Source organism: Accipiter gentilis, chromosome 5 (assembly GCF_929443795.1).
Source record: "Accipiter gentilis chromosome 5, bAccGen1.1, whole genome shotgun sequence".
Lineage (NCBI taxonomy): Eukaryota > Metazoa > Chordata > Aves > Accipitriformes > Accipitridae > Astur > Astur gentilis.
In genome coordinates this window covers 8,208,626-8,235,806 of record NC_064884.1, presented here as the reverse complement: position 1 = coordinate 8,235,806, position 27,181 = coordinate 8,208,626, and the positions used below count along the sequence as shown (strand labels likewise).

General features: G+C 54.6%; 1 protein-coding gene across 3 annotated transcripts in view; it reads right to left on the bottom strand.

Annotated features, from left to right (window-relative positions):
* ZBTB16 (zinc finger and BTB domain containing 16) overlaps window positions 1-27,181 on the bottom strand; it is a 65,083-nt gene that overhangs the window by 15,147 nt on the left and 22,755 nt on the right. For all 3 annotated transcript variants that reach the window (XM_049799343.1, XM_049799344.1, XM_049799345.1), the window contains exons 3-4: window positions 17,153-17,250; window positions 7,963-8,049 (exon numbers count right to left, since the gene is read on the bottom strand). In XM_049799343.1, coding sequence (XP_049655300.1) covers window positions 7,963-8,049; window positions 17,153-17,250 — 185 coding nt within the window. The remainder of the gene's footprint in view (window positions 1-7,962; window positions 8,050-17,152; window positions 17,251-27,181) is intronic.

Below are 27,181 nucleotides of genomic sequence, written 5' to 3'. Positions count from 1 at the left end.
CAGCACCATCACCGTCATCCCACCCGGCACAGAGCAGCGCCTGCCTGTCACCCACCCGTGCCACTCCTGGATCTCTCCCGGCCGGGGTGGTACCACCCTGGCACCCTCCGGCCCCGTGGAGATGCTGGGGAGCCCCGGTTCGGGTCCTGGCCGACGAAACAACCCTTTTGGTGGTGCGGGCAGCTATCCCTGGCAGAGCACGGCCAGTGGAGCGACCGGCTGCCACGAGGCACAAAGCAGGGATTCGCAGCGTCCACTTATTATTCCTGCACCCCCATCATTAAAAAAAAAAAAGAGAAAAGATGAAAAGGCCCTCTCGGTAAACCCGTGGAGACGCAAAAGGGTACCGAGAGCAGCCTCTCCCCCATTTCTTGTGGCTTTTTTTTTTTTTTTTTGTAAAGCGGGGAGACACGAATCCCGGGGGACAAAAGTAACTGCTAAGGTAAGTTAAACCTTGTCGAGATGAACTTTCCTGCTACTTTTAATTAAAAGTTCTTTGGAATTAAAAAGGACACTATTCAGGAAAGGCTGAAAAAAAAAATTCATTGACACCAGCCCGCCCCCCTCCCCTTTTTCCCAAGGAAAAGAAAAAGCTGTTTTTGTGTGTCTGCTCACCCAGCCCGCACTGTACAAAAGGAAGCGGATTTGCAGCAAGACACATGAGATGACCCCCTGACCCCGAGCCGCTGAAAAGTCCTCAATGGCATAAATACCAGATAATCAATCACATACCAGGAGGGCCGGTCCCCCTGCCCTCGCCCCCGCCGCCGGGTTTATGAGAGATGCACTGTAAACGGACACCGGCTCCTGACGGGAGGCCCCTCTCAGCATTCCTCCACCGGACCAGGAGAGCCCGGCCGCCTCCTTGCCCACGTTTCATCCGTATTTTATAAATCCCTGGCACGGCAGCGCCGAGCATCCCTAGGTTCTCCTGAGAGCACGATAGCCAGGAGTGCATTTTCTTGCGTGCTCCAGAGCAAAATGAGGAGCAAAGGGGTACGGAGGCATCTCTTTGTGCTCCAGAGCGACGGCCGAGCATCCTCCAAGCCATCACAGGCGGGTGTGTGGCTGGGGCCAAGGCGGGTGTGCAGAAACCAGGAAGAAACCAGCCCCATCTAGAGAAAGCTTGGCTTTTTGGGGGGGGGTTCACTTGCTTTTTGATGCCTTCGCAGGTTCTAGCAGTGACTGTACCACGCTGGTTTCCCTTACGGGGGCTCTGACAAGCATCTTGAAGGCGAGCAGAGGGCTGCCAAGTCCCCCCGTGCTCCAGGGGCAACAATGGCTGTTAAAGCTTTCAAGGGAGGAAAGAAAAAAAAAATTTGCTGAGATACTGCGCTGGTTCGGTTAAATGGGGAGCCACTCGGCAACTAAATTTGATAATGCTTTTGTCCGTGGGTCAGAGGTTAAATATGTTCACACTAATCCCCTTCATCTAGAATTAAAGGACAAGAAAGATTTCTCCGTAGCTTAGCGAGAGGGCTTTTCTCATCACGCTTTAAATAGTATTTGCACAGGAAAATTAAAGGCCGACCATTGGCCGCTGGTTTTGGCTGCGGCTACGTGGGTCTGCCACGTTTCCATCTCTGGGCTTGTTTTTGGCGAATCCGCCTGTTCGCATGAAGCCTGACCTCATTGCGCTTCCCGACTGAGCCCACCTTGAAGTGCGGGGAATTCTTCCTGCTGCTTGCTGTAAAGGTGGAAAAAGCAGCCATGGCTCGGGAGGCAGGGAGATTCCCGGTTCCAGGAATGCGCGCTGGGACTCAGATTTCAAGTGCTGTCACAGGACATTACTGTCAGACAAAGGGGCTCTGTGCTGAGCCCCCCAGGACCTGCCGCCCCGAGACCCCGCCGAAGCCGGGGCCGGCGGCACACACCGCCTGGCCAGAGCCGGTGCTAACGAGCCGCCGCCCCCACTCCGCCCGCTTGCCGGTGAGCTCCCGGCACACTGCGGCCGCACGCCGTGCTCGGAGGTGGCAGGGGGCAAGTGGCAGAGGCAGCGCAGCTGCCTGCACCATGAATTACACTCCCAAATGACGGAGGCTTCCTAAAGGAAGCGTAACTGTCCCAGCCCTCGTTTTTATAGAAAGAAACCCACTTTCCTTTGAAGATGTGGCTTGCATGGGAAGAGCGCCCAGGCTACAAGCTGGGAAGCACAGGAGAGGCGATGGGCGCTAGCTGAACACGCCTGCTTGTCCTTCCCTCCGCTTGTACTGTGTTCAGGCCTTCAAGTCCAAAACTGGCCATGAGGCTATTTAAAAAACTCAAGGCTTTGCATTTTGGACGCATTCGGATTGCTGTTTCGCCCTTCCTCAGCTCATCATTTTTGTTTCGTTCTGCCACAGCCAAAGGTCGGAGGGACCGAGTCCTGCTCCCTGTCAAGCAGCCAAATTTAAGCACGGAGTTATGTTTTCCAAGGTTCTTTTAAATATGTTTATGGGCGATGCTGCACAAAAGATGCCATGCCTGCGCATGGCACATCTGGTTCCAGTCGGATGCCTGTACCCAAAAATGTCACAGCAGCCACGAAAGCATCTTTGCCGTCGGCATTTTGCATTTTCAGTTGCTACTGAAGCCACAAAGCCCCGGAGGTGCCTCTGGCAGCAGCTCCCCCAACCCCAAATCCAATTCTTCCAGGTTGGCTAAGGATTCCCACTGGGCACTGCCAGCATTTGAAGGTGCCAGAAAAAACGTCTTTACACTCTCCTGGTGCAACGGTTAACCAGATTTGCTTCCTAAGCTCAGGAGTCATGGTTCGAAGCCAGCACCGATTTCCTCTGTCCCGGTGCATCACGGGGCACTCCTACCTCCTCGAGTTGAACGGTGATCCCAGCACCTGAACCAAAGCCCATCTCAGCCCTGCATCCGCTGCTCACAGCCTCCGGCAGAAGCGTTAGGGCACGGCGGCATGCCGTAGGAGCGCACAGGGGCTTTCCCAGCACTTCTGTACCCGAGCATCCAAAATTCACACTCGCATCCAACAGAAAATCTGCAAAGCATTGTCTGGGCGTCACTGCACAGCATCGCCTGCGCTCCCTCCCCCAGCCGGGACCGTGGAACCGAAGCGAGAACTGGGGGAGTGATAATTACCTCTAAGCGTACTTAATACTACAGTGCATTATCTCTAGCTATGGAGAAAAATGCTATCCAGCGGTATTTCCCCCAGAAGTCTCATCGAGCTGCTCTCTGAAAACTCTCAGGAGTCCCGTGAAACGGTAATAGAAAGTCACAGGCAGCCTGGGAAGACGTCGGGTTGGATTCGGTGAGGAAGTGTGCTGGCGGCTCGCAGCCGGGCACCGCTCCGATCAAGCCGTGGGAGAGGATGCAGCGAGATGAGTCAAGAATTGCATCTCCCGAAACCAAGTTGCCTGCTGTCGAAGCATAGACGTTGCAGACAGCTGTTGGTGGCAAGTGCCACCACCAAGGCAACCCCCAGCTGTCGGCGGAGTCAGAGAAGCATTCTGGCGGAGAGCCGGCTCGCCCTTGGCTCGTGGCACCGCGCTGAGCGTAAGGCAAACTTGCGTGTTATGTTCCGCTTGCTCAAAATCCTGAATTTCCAACAGCAAAAAAAATCGCATGACGTACTTCTATAGCGTCACTGGTATTTTTTAGACGGGTACCATTTTGAGGCAGAGCAAGTGAAGTGAAGAAAAGGAGATAAGACAAATCGGTAATTAAGTGGACTAAATGTATATTTGCCAAGAGCAGAGACGGCGTGTGCCCGTGTGACAGCACAGCTCTGGTGTGGTCCCCCCCCTCCACCTCCTCCAGGCTCCCATGCATCCCCCTTGCAAACCCAAGCCAATAATGGGGTCGCTGGGATGCTCTTCCACAGAAAAATGCCAAGTGCTCTGGCATTTTTAAAAAAAAACTAAGAAAAAACCCACCCCACTGTGTACCTCAGTGTGCGTTTAGAACGGGAGCAGAAATTTTTTTGGGGGAAAAAAGTGGTTAAAGCCCTGCCAAGATGGAGAGGAAGCCTGAGTTTCCCGAGCAGTCACTGAGCGACATTTTCCATAGGACCCAGCGTGGGGGCATCCCACTGCCACCAGCGCCTCGTCTCCCGGGTTCTTGCTCTCATGTGCCGGATTTTTCTCCCTTTGTACCTCTGCTTATACCGCACGACTGTTTTGAATCTCTAAAATAATGTGACAAGTTAATGATGGCACAATTATCTAAATGTTTAACAGACATGTTATCTAAGTGAATCGGATTGAGATTCCATCCCGCTGACAATAAACATCAATGGGAGAGCAGAAAGTGATAGGCAAATTATCGCCAACCCTGCAATTTCAATGCTATTAAATTTGGAGGAATAACAGCCCTGAGGCCTGTAAACTCTGAATAAAATAGACCCTTGTGTTTGGCCAACTATTAAATCAAAACGCTACCAACATCCCAGCAACAACAAAAAAAAGACAAAAAAAAAGGGGGGGGAAGATTTATAGCTTTTCAATTTTCAGTTCTGCTCCTTGCGTCCCAGTGCCGGCATCGCCAGCCGGGGGGGATGCGATGGATGTAGGCAGGGGGTGTGGGCAGGCAACACGGGCAGGGGAGGGCGAAGGCTCCCAGGCATCCTCCACAGAGCGGCCGGGGGCACGCTGACTCCACAAATCAAAGAGCCAACTACATGCCAAAGAAAATACATTCTATATTAGGTGTCGAGCATGCCCACGTGAAATTGGGTCAGGAGTAAGTCTGTGCTGGCCCGCTGACTGACACTGGCCGCCCAGCGCGTACAACCTCGCGCGCGTTAATTGCCTTGGCACATGGGGGGAAACTTTAGACGAGTCACCTCTGATATTTATAAAAGTCGGCGGTGAGCCCGAACCCCATTAGCACGAACACCAGCCGTGCGAGCATCCCGAGCCCCACTGGCGCTTGCTGGGGGTACTCAGGCTGTCTTCTCAATGCATTTTGTTTTTTCCTCTACATTTTAGGAGAAGGGTAAGGAATTTTCCACGCTCTCCCCCTGGTGTGGCACCAAGCTTGTGCTGCTGGAAGATGAGCCAAAACAGTTGCTGCTTTTCCTACTGCCATGGGACGGGGGCCAAGGACAGCGAACACCCGGAGAGGGCGTCTCAGTCCTGCGTCGATGGGGCTGTATGCAGCACATAGCCAGCTCTGTGCTTACAAGCAGAAACTATTTTTCCTTTCTTGATCCTTATTTTTTGCCTTGCCTCAGAAAGCAGGGCGTAGGTTTTCTCCTGTAGGACACGGGTAGAGTTTGTTGCGGCACATGTACAACAGGCTGGCTTCCTATTTCGCATTGCCATTCGGAGGGACAGTGAGAGCAATGAGAAAAAAAAATAAGTGAGATAAAGGGGGTCCTGGATCCTGACTGTTCACCCGAGAAAACAGCCCCCTACACTGAAAAGAAACCCTGAGAACCCTTTATCTTGGCCATCCGCTGCAAAAAAAAGCACTCTGCAGCTGCAGGTCATCTGGACAAGCAGTGACTGTTTGCAGATAGGTCCCACATCGTCCCCTAAACACCGTGCTTTTTAGCAAAGTGGGTACATTTGGCCAGCCTCTACCAGATGCACCCTGCTTGGTTTTTGATGCCATCCTTGAAGGAAGCTACCTGCGCCTCTACCAAAAAGGGCTATTTTTTTTGCCTGGGAGGTTGGAAGGTCTTTTGCCAACCAACATGCTGTTAAGGGCAAAGGGAGGACGCCCCCAAGAAAAACGCACTCTAGGAGATGCTGTTATTTGGGAACGGGGTTAATTATAGCGAGGGCAAGGGAGGGATGCTTTCTGTGCCAAGACAGAGCTCTCTGCGTGCCACCCGAGGAAAGGAAGCGATTCATTTCGCCTGCCCTGGCCACCCAGCCCCTCTCCGCCACGTAACCGAGCTGCCTGTGTTTACAGCTGGAGGTGGCGATGATAAACCCGCTCTGCTTGGGTCACCGCGTCCCCTGCGCTCCATTTTCCTGTTGCCCTTTGAGCTTTGGCATGGTCCAGCCCGCAGGTTTCAGCAACCAAAGGGGCTTTAATCCCCACAGAAGCGTCAAGGTCGTTAGCAAAACCGTGTAGCTGCTCTGCATCTGTGGGATGTTTTTGGGTGCAGGTGTCATTAAAGAGCTGCTCTACAGCTCCCCATTCCCAGGTTCTGGAGCCCTGGGTACTAAGGGGAGCCGGGCTCCCTCTGGCTGCCCCAAGGGATGCTCAACAGCTCCAGGAAATATAAGGAAACGGGGAGCTAGCTTCTGTTTTCTCGTCCGCCTTTAACTCCCTGCCTGGGCTTGGGTCGCTCATCCCTGAGCAAAGTCAGTCCCTTCGGCTTGCTGGCTGCCCCATCACAGCCTTTTCCTCCTCCTTAACCTACAGAACACATGGTTTTTAAAAAGACCCTGAACTGCAAAGCCCAGCCTCCAGCCGTATGACTCTGGATAAGGGGGGCAATTACTTTACAATTTACGAACTGGTGCTCGGCCAGCACAGCTCCCAGATCAGATGACGGCCGGAGCTATTCCCGCCCGGTGACACAGCACTTTGCATCGCCAGTCGGTCCCCAAACCCCCGGCGTGAAGCCGGTTGGGCTCTCTGTGCCAGCCCAGCCACCTTACCACTTCTGAGTGCAAACTCAGCCATCAGTGGCATTTATCAGGGTTTTCAGCACTGAAAGACGAGCCTGTGCTCAGTTAAACTGCTCCCGATATAGCACAGGGAGGAGCGGGTGCCTTGCCCTGCTCCAGCCTGGTTTTGGGGGTTTGAAAGGCTGCACCTGGGACCGTCCGGCCATGAATTCCTCCATGCCCTGTAGCAAACCCTTCCTCGGCAAGGCGGCCTTTGCAAGATGCATAAAGAGCTCCTTGTGCTCCCTTACGGCGGCTACGCCAAAGGACTGGGAAGCGCAGTAGCAGAAACGTGGCAGAAGCCAACTGCTGAGAGCTGTTTGGAAAGGGACGATGTTTTGCTCGCACAGGGAACAAATTACCTCGCATTTGCTGCGCCATCGTTTCCCACGTGCATACGTTAACGCTGAGCAATAAACGCCACGGCACTGTGTGAATCAGTGCCTCGTACCCACGTTTAGTGGAAGAGGAGCTGGGGCTACCTTGCTCCTGCAAAGCACAGGCACCAAGCCACTGAATTAATTGGCTGAGCAGCAGAGCCAGGCCAGGCTCGCCCATGGCACCCACTCCAGTCGGGGTTTTAAACCTGTATGAACACAGGGGAAAGAGGTTTTCTGTGCGCAGCTGGGTCCAGCGCTCCCCCGAAGCCCCACCCTCAGGTCCTGGGTCCCAGAGCATCCTTTCCTACGAGCAGCCGCACACCCGCTGAACAGCCCTATCATCCAGCAGACGCTCGCAGCCATGCATCCACCTTGCAGCAGCGTGGCAAAACCTCCCCAGTGCTCCAGATGCAACGTGTTTGTTCCTATTAATGCTCTGAAAAACAGCAACAGACCTATCGGCATGGGCTGATTCGTAACTCATCACTCGTAGGCTCCCGAGCATCCAAACGCTCCTGAGAAGGGTATTTATCCATTGGGAAGCTTCTCTTAAACCCGAATGGTAGCCAAGTGCCGTCACGCTGGTCAAATTTTGTTGCCTGCAGCTTGAGAAACCAAGGGTGACCAGTGAGCGGTGCAAGGATGCTCAGTTTAACCACAGAGACAGGTTGTGCTCCTCCTTCCACCAACAGCACCGTTACAAGCTCAGCAAAACCAGACCAAACTAAGTCAGCAGCAAATAACCAAAACCAAAAGCCATTTGGGGAGGTTTCCCTTGCAAACGCCACACGCAGATTTCAACACAAGTACAAAACCGTTTCCGATTAAGAATTCAGCAGAAAATGCAGCCAACTTACCTTAATCAAATTAAAGTCAAGAAATGGACCCAGGCAGGCCAGAAGCAGGAACCACAAAGAGTTAAGCTCTCCATTGGGCAAAAGGTTACAAAGGCAGCCTAAATATTAAACTCACGCCTAAGTGAAGGACGAAAAGGGAGGGCCACGTACCGGTGTGCGTCTGCCTGTGCGTCTCCAGGGCGTCTTCCTTCGAGAACTGGGCGCCGCACTGATCGCACACCAGGGCTTTGGCGCCCGCTGGGGAGAGAAAGGGGAGAGGAGGGTTATTTGAGGGACGCCCGCCCAAACCTGCGCAGGGGATGTGGCTGGGGCCACTGCCATCGTTCAAACTGCCAGGCCTTTGCAATGGAAGGGTTTTGTATTTTAAATCCCCAGCAGAGCCGCAAAAAGCAGTGCCTTGCTTAACCCCATGGTCCCATTCCTTGCACATAACAGCACAATGCACAATAAAGAGTTGCTTGCCAGGAAGAAATTAAATATTTGGATTTTTTTTTACAAAAAAAAAAAAAAATCATTAAACGTCAATGCGTTTCATTAGCATTGTAACTGATCTAATTGTAATTGGTTTCCTGCCCCTTTCCGTCGCAGCCGCCGTTGCCGGTACCCGAGGATGCATCTGGTCAGAGATGTGGCCGAAAGGGTGCGATCGAGCGAGAAGCTCAGAGGCGTCTTCAACTATTGGAGAGAGATGTCGTATTGGGGGGGAATTCTTAGAAAATCACTATCAACATGTGCCGCTAGTTCGGGACGAGAAGAAAAACAGGATGCCCAGCAGCAGATAAGTAACTTCCAGATACAAAGAGATTAGCGATACACACCACGTCTGAATCGTTGCTGCTGGGACAAAGCTGCGGACTCATTTCTTAGATTTCGAGGTTTGATTCGTCTGTTGTGAGGAGCTGAGCGCAACAGAGCAGCCTTCGAGGCGGGGGGTATCGCTCTGCAGCATGCCGTGCCACCCGTTTCCAGGGGTCCAGGCAGCATCTCCCATCCCCTTCCTGCCCTTCCCAGAGCCCCCCGCCCCCCAACACGATGAGATTTGGAGAAAGGTGCGCAGAAAAGGTGACGGAGAAAGAGGGAGGTATCACAAGATGCATTAAAAAGAGAATTCCTTCGCCTTTAAATTGTCTCAGTAACGGCTGGCTCGCAGGCAGAAATATTTGGCAGCGGCGAAATTAAAAGTGATAAATTTTCTCGCCAAGCGTTGATCGATAATAGAGGTCTCATCTGTTAATCAATACGACAGTCTGCCTGTTTACTGTGCATACGTTGTTCTCCGCCACCCTCGCCATGATGTCAAGTTTGCATTCAAAACAACTCCAGCGTGCACAGGCCACACGGCCGCTTGCGAAGGGATAAGTACAAAAACCAGGGCTTTGGGGCACCGGGGCAGCTCCCCCTGCACATGCTGCTGGCCGAAAGGGCGCATGCCCGGGGCGCTTTCGGGGATGCGGAGTATCTCACGGGCACGGATGCTGCCAGCGGTCCCCTCCTGTCACCCAGGGCAGGGAGAGGAGCGCGGCATAAAGGGCGCCAAGAGCGCCCAGGACGAGAAGAAGCTGCCGGAGCGGCGGGGGGACGGGGATCGATAGGGCAGCAGCCGCGGGCTGCCCTCCGCTCGGCATGCCGGCGCGGGTGATGCGCAGCCAGCAGTTGCCAAGGCAATGACTCTCCGTCTCCACTCGAAGCTTTTCTGGCCCCACCGCTGCGAACCGTGATCCACGAGGATACAGCAACCCACCGCCGCAACAGGTCCTTCCCAGGCAGAGCAGCCTGCCGGCGCTTGCCCCCCTCCCCGCCGCGATGCACCGGTGACGCCGGGGGGAATGCTATGCTTGGAGTGGGGGGCTCACCCCATCCACGGGCTGGGGCGTGCCAGGGTTGTGCCAAACACGGGCTTTGCTTTTTCTTCCCCCGTTTCTGCACGGGGCAAGGGGGGATGACGCACGGGCCGGTGCCCCATGCCCCCCGAGAGCCAAGTGTGGGCCCGGCCGGGGCCAGAGGGGCAGCGGGAGCCCACAGAGCGGCCCTGTGGAGACACAGCGAGGAAAGGCAAAGGCGGCCAGCATCTGGCCGGGGGGCGGGCGGAGGGGGGGGGGACAGAAAAAAATTCCTGGCGAGGCGAAAATAAACAGGGCGAACGCCGGGAGGAGCTGGGCGCGCTCGCTTACATAAGGAAGCACAGCGTGTACCAAAACAGCGGACCCAAAAAAAGCCGGAGCTGTCAGAACAATGAGTACAGACGAGGGGCATTTTACAGCAGGCGCTGCCGTACAGTTTTATTTACAGTACCTCTTATCAGCGCGGGAACAGCACGCCGCCTGCCAATTTCCAAAGGCCAGGACTGCGTGTTCTTTCCCTCAAGTAGATGTGTACTCCAGGCGGGGGAATTTTTTTCTTTTTTTTTTTTCTCATCAGCAAAACAAAAACTGATACGGAGCCAGGATTCCTGTAATGTACACACTCTCGCGGATAGGGGAGGAGGAGGAAGAGGAGGAGGGAGGGCGGCGATTGAATATGTAAATAGTTCAAGGTTAATTTTACTATGTGAGTCACCGGGAAAAATGTCATCCAACATCTGAGCTTATTATAACAGGGCTCAGAAAAAACCACCACGGCTCCATGTTTGTTATTAAAGGGAGCAGGACGAATTTGAAAGCAGCCCATCCAGAGCCTGTGTCAGGGCTTTCTTCGCCACCTCTCACTTTTTTTCCGTGCTTTAAACGACAGCCATAGAAACGATTAGCCTCTCCGAAGGTACGCACAAGTTTGGGGAGGGTATTTTTAGCACGCACCTCGTATCGCCTACAGCATATAGATATCTCCGGATGATCTTCCCGACGGGACGGGACTCCGCGTGCTGCCAAGTATCAGCTGCGTTTCGGCGCGAGCCTCGCAGTTGGCATCAACCTCCCTGCCGTACATTTATATCCGTGCGAGCAAATTTATAGCTCCTGCCTAATAAAGGTCCCTGCAGCGAGAGGCTGGCACGAACGGGCGAGGAGCTGCCGCTTTTTCCGTCCAGCGCTATCTGCACAGTCATCGCCACCCGACATCCCCCCCTCGGCAAGGTCAGCGCTGCCCGGGGACTGCGGTGCCCCCGAAGCAAAGCAATAAGGAGGGGCAGGGCTAAGCTTATTGAATTTCCCCTAAAAGAAATGCGAGGGAACGGCCCAATGCCGGCCAGGACAGGCAGCACCGTCGGGGTTTAAAGCAGCTCTTGGAAAGGGGATGCCCAAAAGGCTCACGGCGAGCATCTCCGTGGGCTCAGCTCGGGTGGGCGCAGGCGGGGGCTGCCAGCTCCCTCCCCTCAAGCCAGGCTTAGCTAGGTGGTTCTGAAGACAGAGCTCGTCTAGTTTTAGCCGCTACCATCCCGACAGTACCTCCTAACGCCCCTTCACTTTAATTACTTTATTGGGGATGAGGAACAGGCTCTCCAGCTTTAGCACTTCGGATGGTAGGAAGTAGTAAAACATCCCAAACCGGCTGCGAGCGCCGCTCCTTGGCCTGCCTGCCTGCGCTGCTGCCCTGCCCTTAATTGCGGGGCTGCAGCCCCTCGGCCGCTTGACGGCTCCGCTTTCCCACCCCTCTGCCTGCAGAGGCACGCGGTGGAGGGGGCTGGCACAGCAGATGCCTCCTTCCCCTTCCCGACTCAATTTACAATGTACTAAACCACCATGTCCCTGTCCCCAGCTGCGAGAGAAACTCTCCTGGGGCTGGGGGCCAAGAGGCTGCGGGGAGAGGTGCTCCGAAAATACAGGCTGTAGCCCAGGAACAAATAAGGGAAAAGGAAAAAGAGGTGCCGCGAGCATCCTCTGGAGGAGGAGGATGGGGAAAGGAGAAGAAAGATGGGAAACGGGTGATTTCCCGCGGCCACGCGGGGAGGGGGGTGGTGGGGGAGGACGGGCTGGCGGCAGCAATGCCGTGGCCCTTCCCCACTGCGGTTTCGGCACGGCGGCCCCACCGGTACGATGCAACATCTATTCTCCTCCCTCCCCCAGCACAGGGGATTAATAAAAATTTGGGATTATATATTATTAACAGGCTGTAATTGGCGAGAAGGTGGAGAGAGGGGGGGGAAAATATGGATTAAAAAAAAATTGCCGAGTAAATTTATGCACTGTCGTCGCTTTACTACCTAATTAATTCAGTAATTTCAAAAACAATTTTATTTATGTTCCATTTACCACATCAAAAGTGCAAAGAAAAAAAAAGCACCAAACCACAGTGATGCTAAAATAATACCTCAAGGCATCTATTTTTAATCAGTGAAAAAAAAAAAAGGGGAAAAAAAAAAGAGCCGGCCCCGCTTTCTATACAATCTCTGTCGGGCAGACCACCAACTCGGGGAGAGCGAAGCAGCCGAGCCCTCCGCGAGTGCCTTCCTGGCTGCCGAAAACAGAGCTTGTCAAAAAAAAACAAATCCATAATGGCCTGAGGCTCCTCTCCAATCTATTTTCTGCTCAGCTGGTTTTAAATGAAGTTATTATGAGTCATTAAAACACCCGCAAGCCTGTGGAAGTCAGCCAATTACAATTTTAAATTTAGCCTGTTCTCTACCCCATTCTCTTGTTTTCTTCTTTTGCCCACATCAAGCTGCTTTTTGATTTTTATTATTGCTGTTATTATTGTCATTATTTCCCTTCTCCCCTGTTTCACCCAAGTGGAAGAGACAGTTGTGAAAATCTCTGCACTAAAAAAATATCTCGGAGAAACCCAAGAAAGGCCAAAAAAAAGATGGAGCTGCAGAGCAGGCTTGGATTTAGAGAGGCAAATGGCTTTGCCTCTTTTTTTTCCCAAAGTGCCAGCAAAAGGCAAAAATTGAATAATAAGAAAAAAAGCGAGGCGCAGGCTTTAGAAGGTAAGGAGGGACTGCTGAGCCGAGCGCCAGCCTAAGCCAGCAGATAGGACGAGCCCAGCCCGTGCCCGCCTCTTCGCCATCACCCCCTGCCTTCCTCCCCAGCTCGGAGGGGGGAACAGCTGTGGGGGCAGTGCCGGGGGGACCCGGGGGGGTTTCGGCGGTTCTCCCGGCCGAGTGCCACGAGTGTCACCCGAGCGTGCCTGGACGATGGGCGGCTCTCGTGGGAAGGATGCTCCGGCAGCATCTCACGGGCCACCCTGGAGAGGCTTGGGAAAGCACCTGGAATGATGGAGCGGGGGCTTGGGGGTGGGCAAGGTGGGGAGCCACCGGCAACATCGTCGCCCAGCCTCTGCCAGCCGGCGCCACCGACTCCCACGCCGCATGGCGACGGGCGGAGCAGCGGGTATTTTCACACAAAAAAATAAAATAAAATAAAAAAATCCAGATTTTTAGCTCAGGAGCAAAAAAAGGCAGGTTCTTACATAATTCCCCCTTTTCCTCCACCCTGCGAGTGCTGCTCTCTCCGGCAGCCTCCTCTCGGCGGGGAAAAAATGACAAACCCCATCCAAAGCCCCGGCAGCCCTGCGCGGCGAGCGAGCACGGAGCGTACTGCACAGCCCATAAAACTCCAAACAGCCTCCAGACACTCCTGCAATCGTCCTCCATCAAAACACTTTGTCTTGCATACAGAAATGCGGCGGGGCGCCGCGCGGAATACCAAATCAGCCCGTGACGGTGCGGGGAGGCGGCTCCTTGGCAACCGGGGGGGCTTCACAGCCGCGCCGCTCGACAGGAAACAAAATCTGTCAAGCCTGTTGGGCAAATGATAAACATTAGCGGTATTAAAAAAAAAACAACACAAAAGCCGCATAAATGGCTGGCGAGCGCGCGGGGAGGGATGAGGAAGGATGGAGGGGCTCTTGCCCCATTTACCCCTGCCCCTCCGCCCTGGGAGAGGGGGTGTCCAGCACCACGACCTCGGGGGAAGTTTGGGAAGTTTCCCCCATCCAGCAGAAAGCTGGGGGAAGCGGGTGGGTGACGATGGGCACGTACATTTAGCGGTAACAAGACGGACGCACATCGGATGCGTTTGGTAGGGGGAGCGCCGTGGGGCGAGGGGTCCTGGCACCTTGCTCCGCACCCCACCTTCAATCACAAGGGGTGGCTGAAGGAGGGGAGTGGGGAGAGGTGGCGGCAGCTGAAAAATTAATATATTTCATCAGGTAAGGGTGGGGGGGAGAAAGCAGCTGGCTCTGACCCAGCGGCTGGGTCCAGGAACTCAGCCAAAACAGGAGCTAAAAAGCAAACCATATTCTTCTGGTCTCAGCTCAGGCTCTCGAGGCAGAGAGGATGGGGGGGGGGGGGCGGTGAGAGAAATGTATTTTTCATCAGCCAGTGTATAATTTATAAACAGCATTAAACAGTTTTTGTTTTCTTTCTTCCTCTCCCCCGTGTGCGCGGCTTGGCCGGCAGTCAAGCCTGCATTAATTTCTGCTGTGGGTACAGTGTGTTCTTGGATGCACATCTGCGGATGATCATAAACGCGGGAACGCTGGCAGAACATCCAGACCTGCCGGCAGGCCGCTGACATCACCCGGGACCGAGCGCGGGATGCCGGCCAGCCGGAGGGGGGGGGGGGGGCGGAGGCCTCCCCGGGGAGCTGCCGCGGGTACCGGCCGGGGGCAAGGGGGCCAGAGCCGCCATCGCCCCCGCCTCCGGTCCATCACCTCCCGGCGCCCATGGGAGATAACGGTGAACACGCTGGGAGAGAAGGGGTGACGCTCGTTAGAGAGGCGGATGGCGGCGGAAGGAGCCCCCTCCCCTGAAAACAGGCTGGGAGGAGGCGAGGGGTGGGACGTACCCTTCCCTCCTGCCCATGGTACCATCCCCAGCTGCGCGTTGGATCCTGCTCCCCGAGCACCCCTTGCTCCCCCAGCACAGCCCGTCCCATCACCCAGGGGGACCTGGGTGCTTCCCCGTCCCCGGTGGCACGGGATGAATTGAGCATGTTTGGGTGGGGAGGGAAGCCGCTGGCCAGCAGGGCAGGGGGCTGCGGCCGTGCTGCCTGCGTGCTGCCCACGAGCATCTCCGTGTGCCATCGGTGCTCGCCCCCGTTCACAGCCCGGAGTGGAGAAGGGCCATGGCAGCCATCTCGACGGCAGACGTTTCTGCCGGGTGGAGGCAAAGCGAGCGTAGGGAAAGGCAGAAATCCGCTTTCCTCCCTCTCCTGGGGAAAAAACACCCGACTCAAAGCAGGTGATTCGGTCACTGGCACCCCAGGACGCGAACGAGGGCACCCGCCGAGTGTCAGCTGCAGCGCGGATGCCCAACCAGCCTCCCCGGGTTGAATTGATGGTACCCCTCAACCATACCACTGACGAGCTGGGTTTGCCACCTCGCTTTCCCTGGCAATTCGTTTTTCCGGAAGAGGGGCAACTCTTAAGAGATCGTCTTTACAGGTTTTTGAGAGCGCGTCTGCAGCTGGGAGCGGGCGGCGCCGGGCAGCACGTAGGGAAAGGCTTTGCACGGCATTAAAGGCTTTATATTTACGCTTTATATTGGAGTGTAAACATTTAGCCGAGTATTTACCTTGCACCTGCAAGGCTGCTGCGATAACATGGCTGAGTGCCCGCCGTGTCGTGGGGGCACCGTAACCCCCCCCAGGGCAGGTCCCCAGTTTGTTCCTTAATTTAAATGCACCTTTACCATCAGGTATCTCCCATAAACACCTGGATAGGGAATTTTGAGGTGTGAACCTCCGTTAAACCCAGCGTTTGCTGCCTTTGGCATCGAGGGCTGCTGGAGGGGGGCGTTGCTGGGGGTGCATGAGCCATCCCACCGGGATGCTCTCCCACAGGGCAAACTCCCGATTAAACACATTGTCTGTCGGTGTGGAGGCAAGCTACCTTCGGAAAGCTGCCGTGCCGAAAACAAGCCCTCACGCCGCTGCCCCGGCACTACCTCACTGCATCCCGGGCTGGCGGAGGGGGGAGGTGAGGGGAGAGGTGCAAAGGTCTCCTGCTTTAATAAATAACAGCGCTGGAATTCGCGGCGGCTGTTTGCGAGCGCAGGGCAGAGCTCTCCCCACCCCCCCTCCGCCCTCGCCGGATTTAAAAAAAAAAAAAAAAAAAAAAAAAATTAATCCCGCGCGATGACAAGCTTGGCTCAGCGTTCACTGTACATACTGTACCCACAAAGCTGGCCGCCTGCCAGGGACGGGCCACGAGCCAAAGCGACCATAACAAACATGAGCCGCGCGCGCCAGCGCCGGAGCGGGGGGGGCAGCACCCCGGGGACCAGCATCCCGTGTCCCAGTGCCGGGGGCAGACCAGAATCTTGCACCCCAGCGCTGGGGGACACCAGCATCCCGGGGACCAGCATCCTGCGTCCCAGCGCCGGAGTGGGGACCAGCATCCGACACCCCAGGGTCAAGGGGGGACATCAGCATCCTGGGGACCAGACCCGGCAACCTGCCACTGCCTGCCTGCACCCTGGGGAGCCAGTGCCCATCCTGAAAAGTGGTGGGGCACGGATGGGGTCGGTCGGGGCCAGCTCCAATGCCCTGAAAAGCAGAACCTGCCACCTGGCCAGAAGGAGCGTGGGGAAGGCAGCCCTGAGCCGCTCCCTCAGGTACGGGCAAGGCATATCTCTGCTCTGTGCCCCTTGGCGTGGATGAGGGGCAGTGGGAAAAAAGGAATACGACAATAGGGGAAAAGAATAGATAAAAATATATTAAAAAAATATAAACTATAATACAGCTTCCTTGCAAAGCTACCTGCAAGCACAGCTTTGGCTGTGGTACCTGCCAGCCCAAGAGATTTGTCCTCAAAGGAGTGGGACGAGGGCTCCCACCTGCGTTTGAGCAAGGCGCTCTGGTGGCCGCCTGAATTTTTTTACATTAAACCCCCAGCTGTATAAGGGGCTGCACGCCCAACAGGAATATCAGCCTACATTGACTTGCAGAGCACAAGCCTTCCCACCAGCGCAGTGTTCCAGCCCTTCCCTATCTATTTAATTAAAGGGCCTGCATCATGTGAACCTGCTAGTTAGATACATCAGGCAGAGAACGCCTAATTCCGCAGCAGTTTTGCTAACGAAACTGTGGCAGGCGCCTGTGCATGAGGAACATGGTGCCGGGACGCACGCAGGAGCCGAAGCAGAGGCGATGCTCATGCTAGAGGCAGGGCTGGACAACAAGCAGCCGCACGGTACGTAGAGTTTGTTATTCCGAGCTGCTTAGCCTGGAAAATATTTCCGCAATTAAGGAACTGAAAACAACCTCCAAAAAAGCAAATTTAAATAAATCAAATTACTGGGCACTGGAGAAAAAGTTTGCAACGTGCTGTCCTAGGAAGGGTACAGCCAGCTCCGCATGCATCTCCTCTAGATGAGACGTGCAAGCCAGGCGGCCGCAGCGTCTCTGGGTAGGCACGGAGAGCATCCCCCCGGCCCGCCCTGAGCATCCCCCTCCCAACCCACCTGAGTGAGCCAGTAAGTGCATTCGCAGCCGCAAGCTGTCCAGGAACCGCTTCCCGCACAGCTCGCATCCGTAAGTCTTCATCCCGCTGTGCAGCTTCCTAGGGGAGAACAGAGAGGGGTTAGTCCTCCTGCGTGCGGGGGGAAGGTCGTCCAAAAAAGGCCGAGAAGCTTCCCGATATTTCACGCAACCTACACATCGCTCGAAATTGGTTCTGGTTTGAGAAGCCCCATAGGAAGGACATGGATGGGAGGTCCTGGGTAACTCACCAGGACTAATGAGGTTGCCTTCTCCCGTGTCATGTTTGTCATTATTACTAGTTAGAATCTTTTAATAAACCCGATAAATCTGAATTCTAGAGTTAATGCAAAGTATGTGTTGGCAAACTCCTTCTCTATGCACCGAGTGCTTTTGAAAAAGGTACTGTACTCCAAAAAAAAAAAAAAAAAAAATTTTAAGAGGTTGTTTGTATGCATTTCTAACCGAATCCCAACTTCCATCCAGAGTCAGCCTGACACAAATCACAAGCAGAAAACTTAACCACCAGCTAGCAAACAGGAAACATGCCACTCACCATTTCCTGGCACCACGAGGCACAAACTAAGCTACGCCCGGGCAGCATTGCACAACCTCCCGACTGCAGCAGCTGAGCCGCATCGCCTATCCTGCACCATGCCAAGGGGCTGAGCATCCCCCAGCATCCCGGGGAGCAGGGGTGGGGCTCGGGTACTGGTCACAGCATCTCCCCCTTTGCCACGGTGGGCAGCGGACATGGGGCTCGGCCGCAACGGCCAGACCCTACGTTATTTCCCTCTCTTTGCCGTGAAGACGTCGACGCTCCGTCTTTGGGTAGCAAACAACCCGCGGCAGGTTGGAGCTCTCCATCAAATGCAATAACCTTGAACAGAGAGCATTTGCGCGGACCTGGGCAGAAGTATCATCCAAGTCTGTGACAACCAACCGACCTTCATCTTCCTCCATGAGCTATCGTTGCCACACAACAGCAACCCCTCCCAAACCCGTTCCCCGCACTGCCCAGCCCCACACCACTGGCCCGTCCTGCTGTGGAGGGGCATCCTGAGGCTCGCTCCTCCCAAACAGCTACGGTTCCTCCAAGCATGTGGGAGACATCACGCAGCACCCGAAACGCCTGGAACGGGTGCTCGTTGCTTTGTGTCACCATGTCAGCTGGTGATAAATGGATGCTTTTGCAAAGCAACCCGGCTCTGCGCTCGACAGCAGCATAGATAAAAAGCCCCCAAGTCCCAAACGCTTCCAGCCAAGCGTGCTGGCTCCTGCCTGCGAGCCACACCTCAGTTAAGGCGAGTTGTTCGCACCGATGGCCGGGGAGGGCTCGCGACAGGAGCACGTGCAAAGTTTCAAAATCGGATGCTGTAAACAGAGAAGTATTTGTATGTGTTTGAGGAGTAACACGGCAAATCGCTGCATGCCGACCTCTGCTCACATCTGCCATTTATCATCGCTCTGCAACAAGACGAGCATATTTTTATTGCCTTATTGCCAAAGACAAAACAGAAACGGTCTTGCCCAGGGCTGGATGCTGAACCCTCGCTCTGCTGCTCCCACAGGAGGGCTCAGCCCCGGCCGTGCGGGGCTGCAAGGATGCTTGCCTTCTGCACAAGGCCTGGGGTGGGAGGAAATTTAGCTTTGCATGAGCTTTATTTCCCCCCGCCCCGGAGTAAGTTTTACTGGTGTGAGGCTGCTGCTGCACCGAGCTCTAGCGGAATCATCCCTTGCAGCTGCAGAGAGCCCAGAGCCCCCAGCCTTCCCCTGCCCCAGGGCGCATAGGGTCCAATTCCCCAGCAAGTGTGCAAAGCAGCCAGCCCTCCATCCCGCCCTGCAATCCTGCTTTCCAGGGATGCTGAACGGCAACGCTGGAAGTGCCAGACCACAGGAGGAGACCCTGTGATGTTTCGCACTGAGCAAATGCAGCGGAGCAGAAAGGGAACAGAGAGGAAAAGAGCAGGAGTTGGTTTCAACTCTCAACTTTGCTGTATAATGTAATTATTAATCAGGCTTGTCCTGAATTCACTGTGTCATAGCGGAGGATTAAGAGTCATGCACGAATTCAGGCCAAGAAGGTTTACAATCCAAAGGATTTATCTGCCTTGCAAAAATAAATAAAACACCAGCCTCCTGACAGACTTCTGCTGCCAACAAGTCAGCTAAATAAGTGACAACCTTCTCGTTTTGCATTTTTAATTAGGGACATGCCTGTCACACTTCCCCGGCTCGGGCTGAGCTCGCTGCTGCACTTAACGCCGGGTTTAAACCACTTGGTTAGGAAGAGCACAGCATCCCCCGTGCCAACGTTGCAGCGCTCACCTCTGAGGCTAGAACGCCTTTTCAGTGAATTAAAGTGAAATTGGTTAATTAGTTTGAGTAAAACTTGGAGGTTTGTTGTGGGTTTTTTTTTTTAAAGTGAGCCTCAAGAAACAGAGCAGAAACAAAAGGACAAGTTTCCTTTCTCTGCATCACCCAAACCTATAGAAAGAACAGCAAAGCCAACCTGCTCCCAGCAGGGACCCGCAAAAGCCAGGGCAGCCCAGGGTAAATTGAGACCACCTTCCCAGGTGGAGCAATTTATTCTCACCCCTGTAATGGTGAGACGGACAACAGCGCTCGATGCCAAGCACAGTCCAAGAAAAGGGCGTGCAGGTTCAACCCCCTCTGCCCCCTTCCCCACCAAGGAGAGGGAAAAATATGGGAGCAAGGTGCCCACCGATCTTGCCAGGGCTCCCTGGAAGTCTGCATGTGCCATCCAACTCGGGCACTGCGATTTCCCCCAGTCGCGTAACCTCCTCGTTGTTTTAACGCACCGGGGTGCTCGCCGAGTGATTTATTTGCAATATCTCTATCAACAAATTTCAGCGTCAACAAAAGTTTTCCATTCGGTGCCTGCTTATAGAACGATCTTATCACTCACCATCTTGCACGGTCCCTTTCAACAAGGTCTTAAAGCGCTTTATCTGCTTGGTTTCCCGGTAGCAAAATATGATTGAAATGTTCTATTTCTGCTTGCTGGATTAAGGAGATGTTGCAAAACTGCACAAAAACCTGGCAGATGTAAGCAAGGTATTACGGCTGCTCGGGCTGTTAAGATCTGAGGGGAAAGATCAATATGTGCTTCTAAAGTTGTGCCTCCAGAAAGGGGGAGAGGGGGGGAAGTTAAGGGCATTAAAATACATCACTGCTAGGCAATGTTGCCCAAACTCAAGTGCAAAGAGATAAACTATGCTTTATTATTCCAATCTGATGCTGAAATTACGCTCCACGTACTCCCTTTCTCCTGCAGGGTCCCTACAAGCAAACCAGCCAAGAAGACACCCATGGGATGGAGAGCAGTGGCAATCGGGAAAAACACCTTTTCTGTAAAAAGACAGTTTTCCTCTGTAATTCCTGCTCCATGCAACACTCGAGGCGCACAGAACCACGAAGCTGGCTGAAGCCTCCAGGTCACAAGCTATTGCTGGAGGACGCTCCAACGCAGAGGTTTGCCCAGGGTGGCGAGGATGCTGGTGGCAGGGGATCCCAGGGCCGGGACTGACCTTCGCGAGCGAGCCCTGGCGCGGGTGTTTGGCAAAGGGCTCTCCAGGCGGGATATAAACTGACCGTGGAGCGATACCCCCTCCCCGCCCAGTGCCGGCAAACAAAAGCTGGGCGGGAGGCTGGCCCCTCGCAAGCTGCCGGTAATTAAAAAGGCCTGTAAATGCCCCGCAAAAAGCACTTCAAAGGGACGGCGACTCCAGTGAGACCGCGCGGTGTAAAAATTATGAGTTTTCCCCACAGGGTGCTTTGTGTGAAAAGGCCGGGATCGGTGGCAAACGCCACTGCCCGCTCCCAGGGGACGCCAGGGCTCGGCAGAGCATCCCAAGGATGTGGGTACCAGCGCAGCCCTGGCATCTGAAGACCACTACAAGCGGCCCACCACCATGGCAAGCAAAGTCCTGCTCTGCCTGCTTAAAAACCTGCATAAAAATGCCTTCTGCTATTTTTATGGAAGGAGCTCTCGTTGCCAGGCCCCTCCCCGCTGCCCCTTTTGGGAAGCGGGGAGGAGATCCCCTCCCCTCCCCACCCAACAAGACACATGGCTTTTGGCCGTTTGATTACTTTTAAGTGCATATTTTTCCCCTCAAACAGAGTGAATACAATGGTTAGGAAATTTGACAGAAAACTATTCCGAGCCATTTATTGCCTTAATGCGCACCTTTGTCCAACAGGCAGTTTTGACAGGAGCGATAAATTCCAAATTTATGTCAACAGAGCATATGTTGAACACCTCATTTCTGAGCTAAAGCGGCATGCTGCCCCATAAATCACCCTTCTGTTTGAAATGAAAGTAGATTACGGGCCCGTGTTATTGAGCAGTTAGAGCCATAGTCATATAAATCAGAACTTTTAACTCCAGGCGATCCGTTCTGCAATTAACTAAAGGGCACTTTGTCATCTCCGGGCTGGGACGCAGCTTGGCAGGGCACACGGCTACCAGGGAAAGGCAAAAACACCCCTTATTGTCACGGAAAGGCTCTAGTGTGGCAGAGTTTTGCTCGATACCTGTTGAAGCGGCGAACCCCGAGGCAAAGCCTGCAGCAGAGTGCTGCTGCAACCAGCCTGGCCTCGGGAGATCAACGCCAAGGGGCTTCGGGGGTTTGCACATCACTGCCCACATCCCTCCCGATCCATACTTTGGCAGCTGGTTCAAACACAGTGGGGGAATCGTAAGGCTGGCATGACGCAAGCAAAACTGCAGAGTCCTAATAAGTTAAGAGGAGGACAAAAATATGCATTAATGCAACGTTAAGAGCCTTGCGCCGACACAAAAGTGAAAGGCATGGACAGAAATCTGTCCTCGTGAATTCTGCAGTGGTTTTGCTTGCATCTCCCGATGCCCGTGCAACAGGTCGAGACCCCTGTCCCGCCGCGTTTCACCCCGTCCTGCTGCGTTTCCCGGGGCCGCGGAGCCGGGAGGACGCCACAGGGGCTCAGCCCCATGAGCGTCAGTGTGGAGCCGCGAAGGGCGAGGGGGCTGCGGCAGGCGCGTGGGCGAGGGGGCAGGTTACCGCCCGCGGGAGCAGCAGCGCTATAAAAAGATTCAGACGCTAAGTATTTCCTTCCCTATAAAATATTCATTGCCGCGTGCGAGAGCCAGGGAGCAGAAACCTCAAGCGGATCTAACTTTGTGCCGCAGCAATAACAGAGTTTTATAGGAGCCTTCGGATTTTATTTATACGGAGCTATAACTGCGGTGCCCCGTCGGAGGGGCGGCTGCCGGCCGGTACATCCCCGCCGCAGCGCGCGTGATGCACAGCCCCGAACACCGGGCAGGCAAACTGGGACCGGTGCAGCTTCGCACCCCTGCTGCAACCGGGTTAAATAACTCCCCAAAACCCCTGCCCGCCGCCTGATTTCCACCCGCGCCTCCCTCGCCCGGGTAAATCGATACGAAAATCAATTCGTCCCCTGATCTATTTTATCAAGATAGAGGCGGCGGTGCCACGTCTCATTTGCAGCGGGGATCTCGCAGAAAGCCAAGGTCAGCGGGCAGCAAGCCGTCTGCAAAAACCACGTTATACATCCTCCGATAAGAGTTTTACATCCGCGTGGCGGAGAGGGTGATTTTCCCCTCGACATGGTTATTTATGAGGCTTGGTGACATCGGACTGCTCGAGCCGGCCGCGGGACGTGGTGCTGGGGAGGCTTGGCTCCTGCACAGTCACCGCTCTGCCCTCATCTCCCAGCCCGGCGGATTAAAATAGCAGGGAGAGCTATTAAGGGCATGGGGAAGGGGGAAGGGAGCCGAGACCTTCCTTTCGGTTTAATAAATTAAGGAGGGGAAAAAAAACCCCTGCCCTCAAACCACCACTGCTGCTAAAAAAAAAATAAATAAACGTTACAGGAGCTGGAAAGAAAGATTTTACTATTTCTGAAGTTTAAAAAGGAGGAAAAAAAAAAGAGGGGGAGGGGATAGCTATCAATAGAGAGCACTAAAACTCCCTGCCCGTGTAATATTTATATTTACCATGAGCGAATTTACAAGCTTAAACCAGATGCTGTGGCGTGACATCATTTCAGCATGATGCCAGTGCTCCCCCTCCGCAAAAAAGCTGAGGAAAGGATCCCTCCTGTTTTGCCTCACCTTACGGAAAAAACAAGCAATGAACACCAAAAGCACGATTTAAATCTCTTTTTAGACCCTGCCCACAAACAAATGCTAATGAATGCTGCGAAAGGGCAGCAGCTCTCCCATTTTTACCATCTGCCCGGGCAGAGCACGTGCGGGCAGCATCTCCCACCGGCTGCTCCAACCAGCCCCCCACCCGGCGCAGCATGCTCTTTCAGGCCTACGGGCTGGGAAAAGACGAACTGGCCACAGCAAACAGGGCAGCAGCATAAATATCAGTATTATTTTTTGTAATTTATTCCAACGCCCTGGTCTCAGATCAGCGTTCAATACTCATTATTGAACAGGACTTCTCAGGATGGAGTTTTATCCCCACCAGCACTCCCTTTGTGCATCCCGCCCGAGCGAGGGGCTCCTCGGGCTCGCGCCCAGATGGGCGAGTGTGGATGGGAAGCCATCGGTTGTACCCGAGATGGTGCAGCCGGTGGCGGGAAACGTCTCTTGTCCATCGCAGCTGGACCACGTGGGCACAGATGCTGCCTCAGCTCCAGACCCAGGCGGATCTGCCTGCCTCGCCTTTCAGAAGGGGATTTGGAATGCAGCCGCGGCACGGTGCTGTCTGTACCAAAGGTCCATTGAGCGACGGCACCGGGTGGCAGCAGCTCCTGCTGGCCCACGGAATGGCCCCTGTGTCCCTGCGGCACCACCACTGATACTCGAGACCGATGCAAAAAGTTCCAAAATTCCATGCTGTCGTTGGTGGGCCAGAGCGTGGGCAGCGAGGGGTTAATGCGTCGCGCCGCATGCAGCCCCGCTCAGAATAACCGGTGCTAATTCGGCTGTCCAAAATCATCATCCCCATTCTTTGGGCATCTGGTGACACTGACGTACCGAACACGAAGAGGAGAGCGTTCGCTTCCCTGGGTGGCATTGACCCTGCGGGGCCATGCTTGGCATCACACCCCTTGCGACTGGTACGCTGAGCAAACATGACATGGGTGTCAGAGGCGTCAAGCAGAGCACTGGGGGAGCTTATTCTTAAAAATAATATGAAAATTCGACAAAAAAGCAAAGTGACCTTAGCGCCGAGTACATCTGCCGCAGCAGCAGCGTGATTATGCAGATGTTTTGATTCCTAATTCAGAAATAATAAGCGGTTCACAGATTCCAAGTTTAAAAATATATTCATCATCTGGTTTCCTTAGCAGCACGTGTGCCGCTGGAGCACCAGCACAGTCCACAAATGGTGAAGCGCTGGCCTCGGCCGCTAATTCCTCCGGACCTTAAGGGACGCTTAGGACATGGGGCAAGCGTTTGGCAGGGCACATCGGACACTTTCTGGGGAGGTGCTGGGAAGGGTCTCAGGATGGTTCTGGCAGCATTGTCCTGGTGCTCCCTGGCACAGAGAGAGTCTGCAGCTCCTGGAGCCCTGAGGAGATAGCAAAAGTCCCCAGGGAGCCAAAAGTGGGGAGGTAGGGGAGAGTGGAGATGCTAATGGGATGCTGGAGCAAAGAACAACTTAAATAAGGAGGAGATTTTTAGGGTAGGGGGATTTTTTTTTTTTACAATTTCCACTCCCTTCAATGACCCGATGGCAGGAACGAGGCTGGACATGTGTCAGAAACAGGTTGGTAGCCACGGGGCTGCCACAGGGATGAGCTAGGATGAGCCCAGGAGCTGCTTCCCTGTGCTGAGCTCATGTTCAGGGAGCGGGAAGAGCCTCCACTGGGCAGCAGGGCAGGAGCGGACATCCCCGTGTCCCTCTCTGGTGACTTTACGTCAGCGCTGGGCTCAGTTTTATTTTCCCAGTGAGCTTTGCACGGCATCCTCTTCTCCCAGCCCCGTTTCTCCTCCCACGTCTACTCCTAGGAGGGTGCACATATTTCCACACCTGCCTCCCGTCCCTGCCTGCTGTTTTGGGTCCCTCCTGCTGGATGAAATAAACCCACAGCAGAAGCTCTGCTCTGCTCTGTCCCATCAGGGAGATGCGTCCTTCCCACCCCTCGCCTCATTACGGAGATGGTGACGATGCTGATGCCCCGCTCCTTTGTGCATCCCTGTTTTCTTCCCCCCGTTCCCCTCCCTTTGCACCAGCCCGGCTGGGAACTGCAGCCACAACGGGCAGAAATTATAGGCAAATGTCGGCTTTCCAACAAGCGGCCCAGATCCCGAGGAGTTTTATAAGGTAATCAAATATGCAAGAGATTCAACAAACTAATTTCAAGCACACACCTGGGGTCCTCTGATAATGTCAGTTGTGCCTCTACAGCGCAAGGATTAAAATTTCATAGAGTCATGATTTCATCAGTCGCTAAACTACAAAGGATTAATTAACAGCCAGGGAAGAGCTCACGGCTTGGAAATACAGTCTTAAGGAAAATATCTATCTCCGCTCTCCAGATGTCAGCACACAGACGAATAAAGCGCTTTGATGAAAACACTTTCTTATTATTAGCAACTCCAAAATATTGTGGTTTTGCAGCTAGAATTAAGGATGCCCAACTCCGATCTGCCGCCAGCCGGCTCTGCGTGTTGCCACATGCCCTCCTGCAGGCTCCCGGGACGCGACCGTCGGGTGCACAACCGGGTTTTACGCCCATATTTTGGGCATTGGCAGAGACGCCGCCCTGGGCCAGGGGACGGGAAGAACCCCAAGCGTTCCCCTCTGCAGCGGTGCGTGCATGAGCCCAGCCAGGGGTCTCGCCTTTGCTGCCATGCAAACTGCCTGCCCTTGGCTCACCGACTCCCAGACAGCCTCCCAAAGCTTTCCCCCCGCCAGCTCTGCTTGAAAAGCTCGGGAAGGACACAAAAGGACCGACCTGCCAGAGCCACGGCGAGAGCCACTCAAAGTCCCCCCTCTAAGTACATATTCGCACATGCCATAAAACAGATTTCTGTTTTCCACCCTCCCTGCCTCCGGACGAAGGCTGGCAACTGCCAAAATCTCCCCCTGCAAACAAGCCGACCCTACGTTTCTTGTTCAGGTGTTTTGCAGGTGTGGGAGCCAAGAGATGACACTTGCCTCCACGTACAACCCTGCTGAGCGCTGGGGCTGAACGTCTCCGAGACACGCGTCCGTGGCACCGAAAACAGGCGACGGCTGCAGCTTCCGCGGCGCGAGCGGAGAGCAGCAGCAGGTCCCCCCTCCTCCCCCGGGAAGATGAATTAGGGAGCTGTCAGCGAGGGACAGCCGCAGCAGTTGTGTTGCTGTAAAGGGGCAGTGGAAGTGTCTTTGATTAATGAAACCGTAATACTCGGCTGTTACGCAGCCCTTCTTCGGCAGAGAGGTGCCCTCAGACAGGCTGAAAACACTGCGCTCCGCGAGGATTCCCCAGAAAGACTTCTCCTGGCCACAGGCTGCTCTCCTCCTGCCCTCCACCAGCGCCGCTGCCTTCGCCCAGGTCCACGCCACCTCCTCAGGAGTTCCCAGGGCTGACAAAGAACTAATTATTTCCAATTAGAAGCCGGGAGATGAACATTATGCGCCTTGTCAAGCCAGTGAATTAACGTGTCCGAACTGCGCTGGGCTTTGGTGAAAGCCCAAAGTGCCCAGGGCAAGGCGGCAGCAAGAGGAGCGACTCAGAGATGCCGCAGCCCAGGGAAGGCGAGCCGGGCGCACCAAGCCCCGGCACGGCTGGGTTTTTGTCTGCTGTCGGCCTTGATAACTGGCATCCAGCTGGGGAGCATCGCCAGAAGGTCCTGCACCAGGCAGAGGGGGTACAGCCGTTATTGCCGCTGACTCAAGGCTGCCGGTCAGCGTGACAGTACCGATGCCTCTGGCTGATTTTTGGTTTGCACGGGCTGGGGTTACGAGGCAGGAGTGGGAGCCTGGGTGCCAGGTGGAACCGGCACCCCAAAGCCCCAAGGTACCAGCTGTACCCCCTGCAAA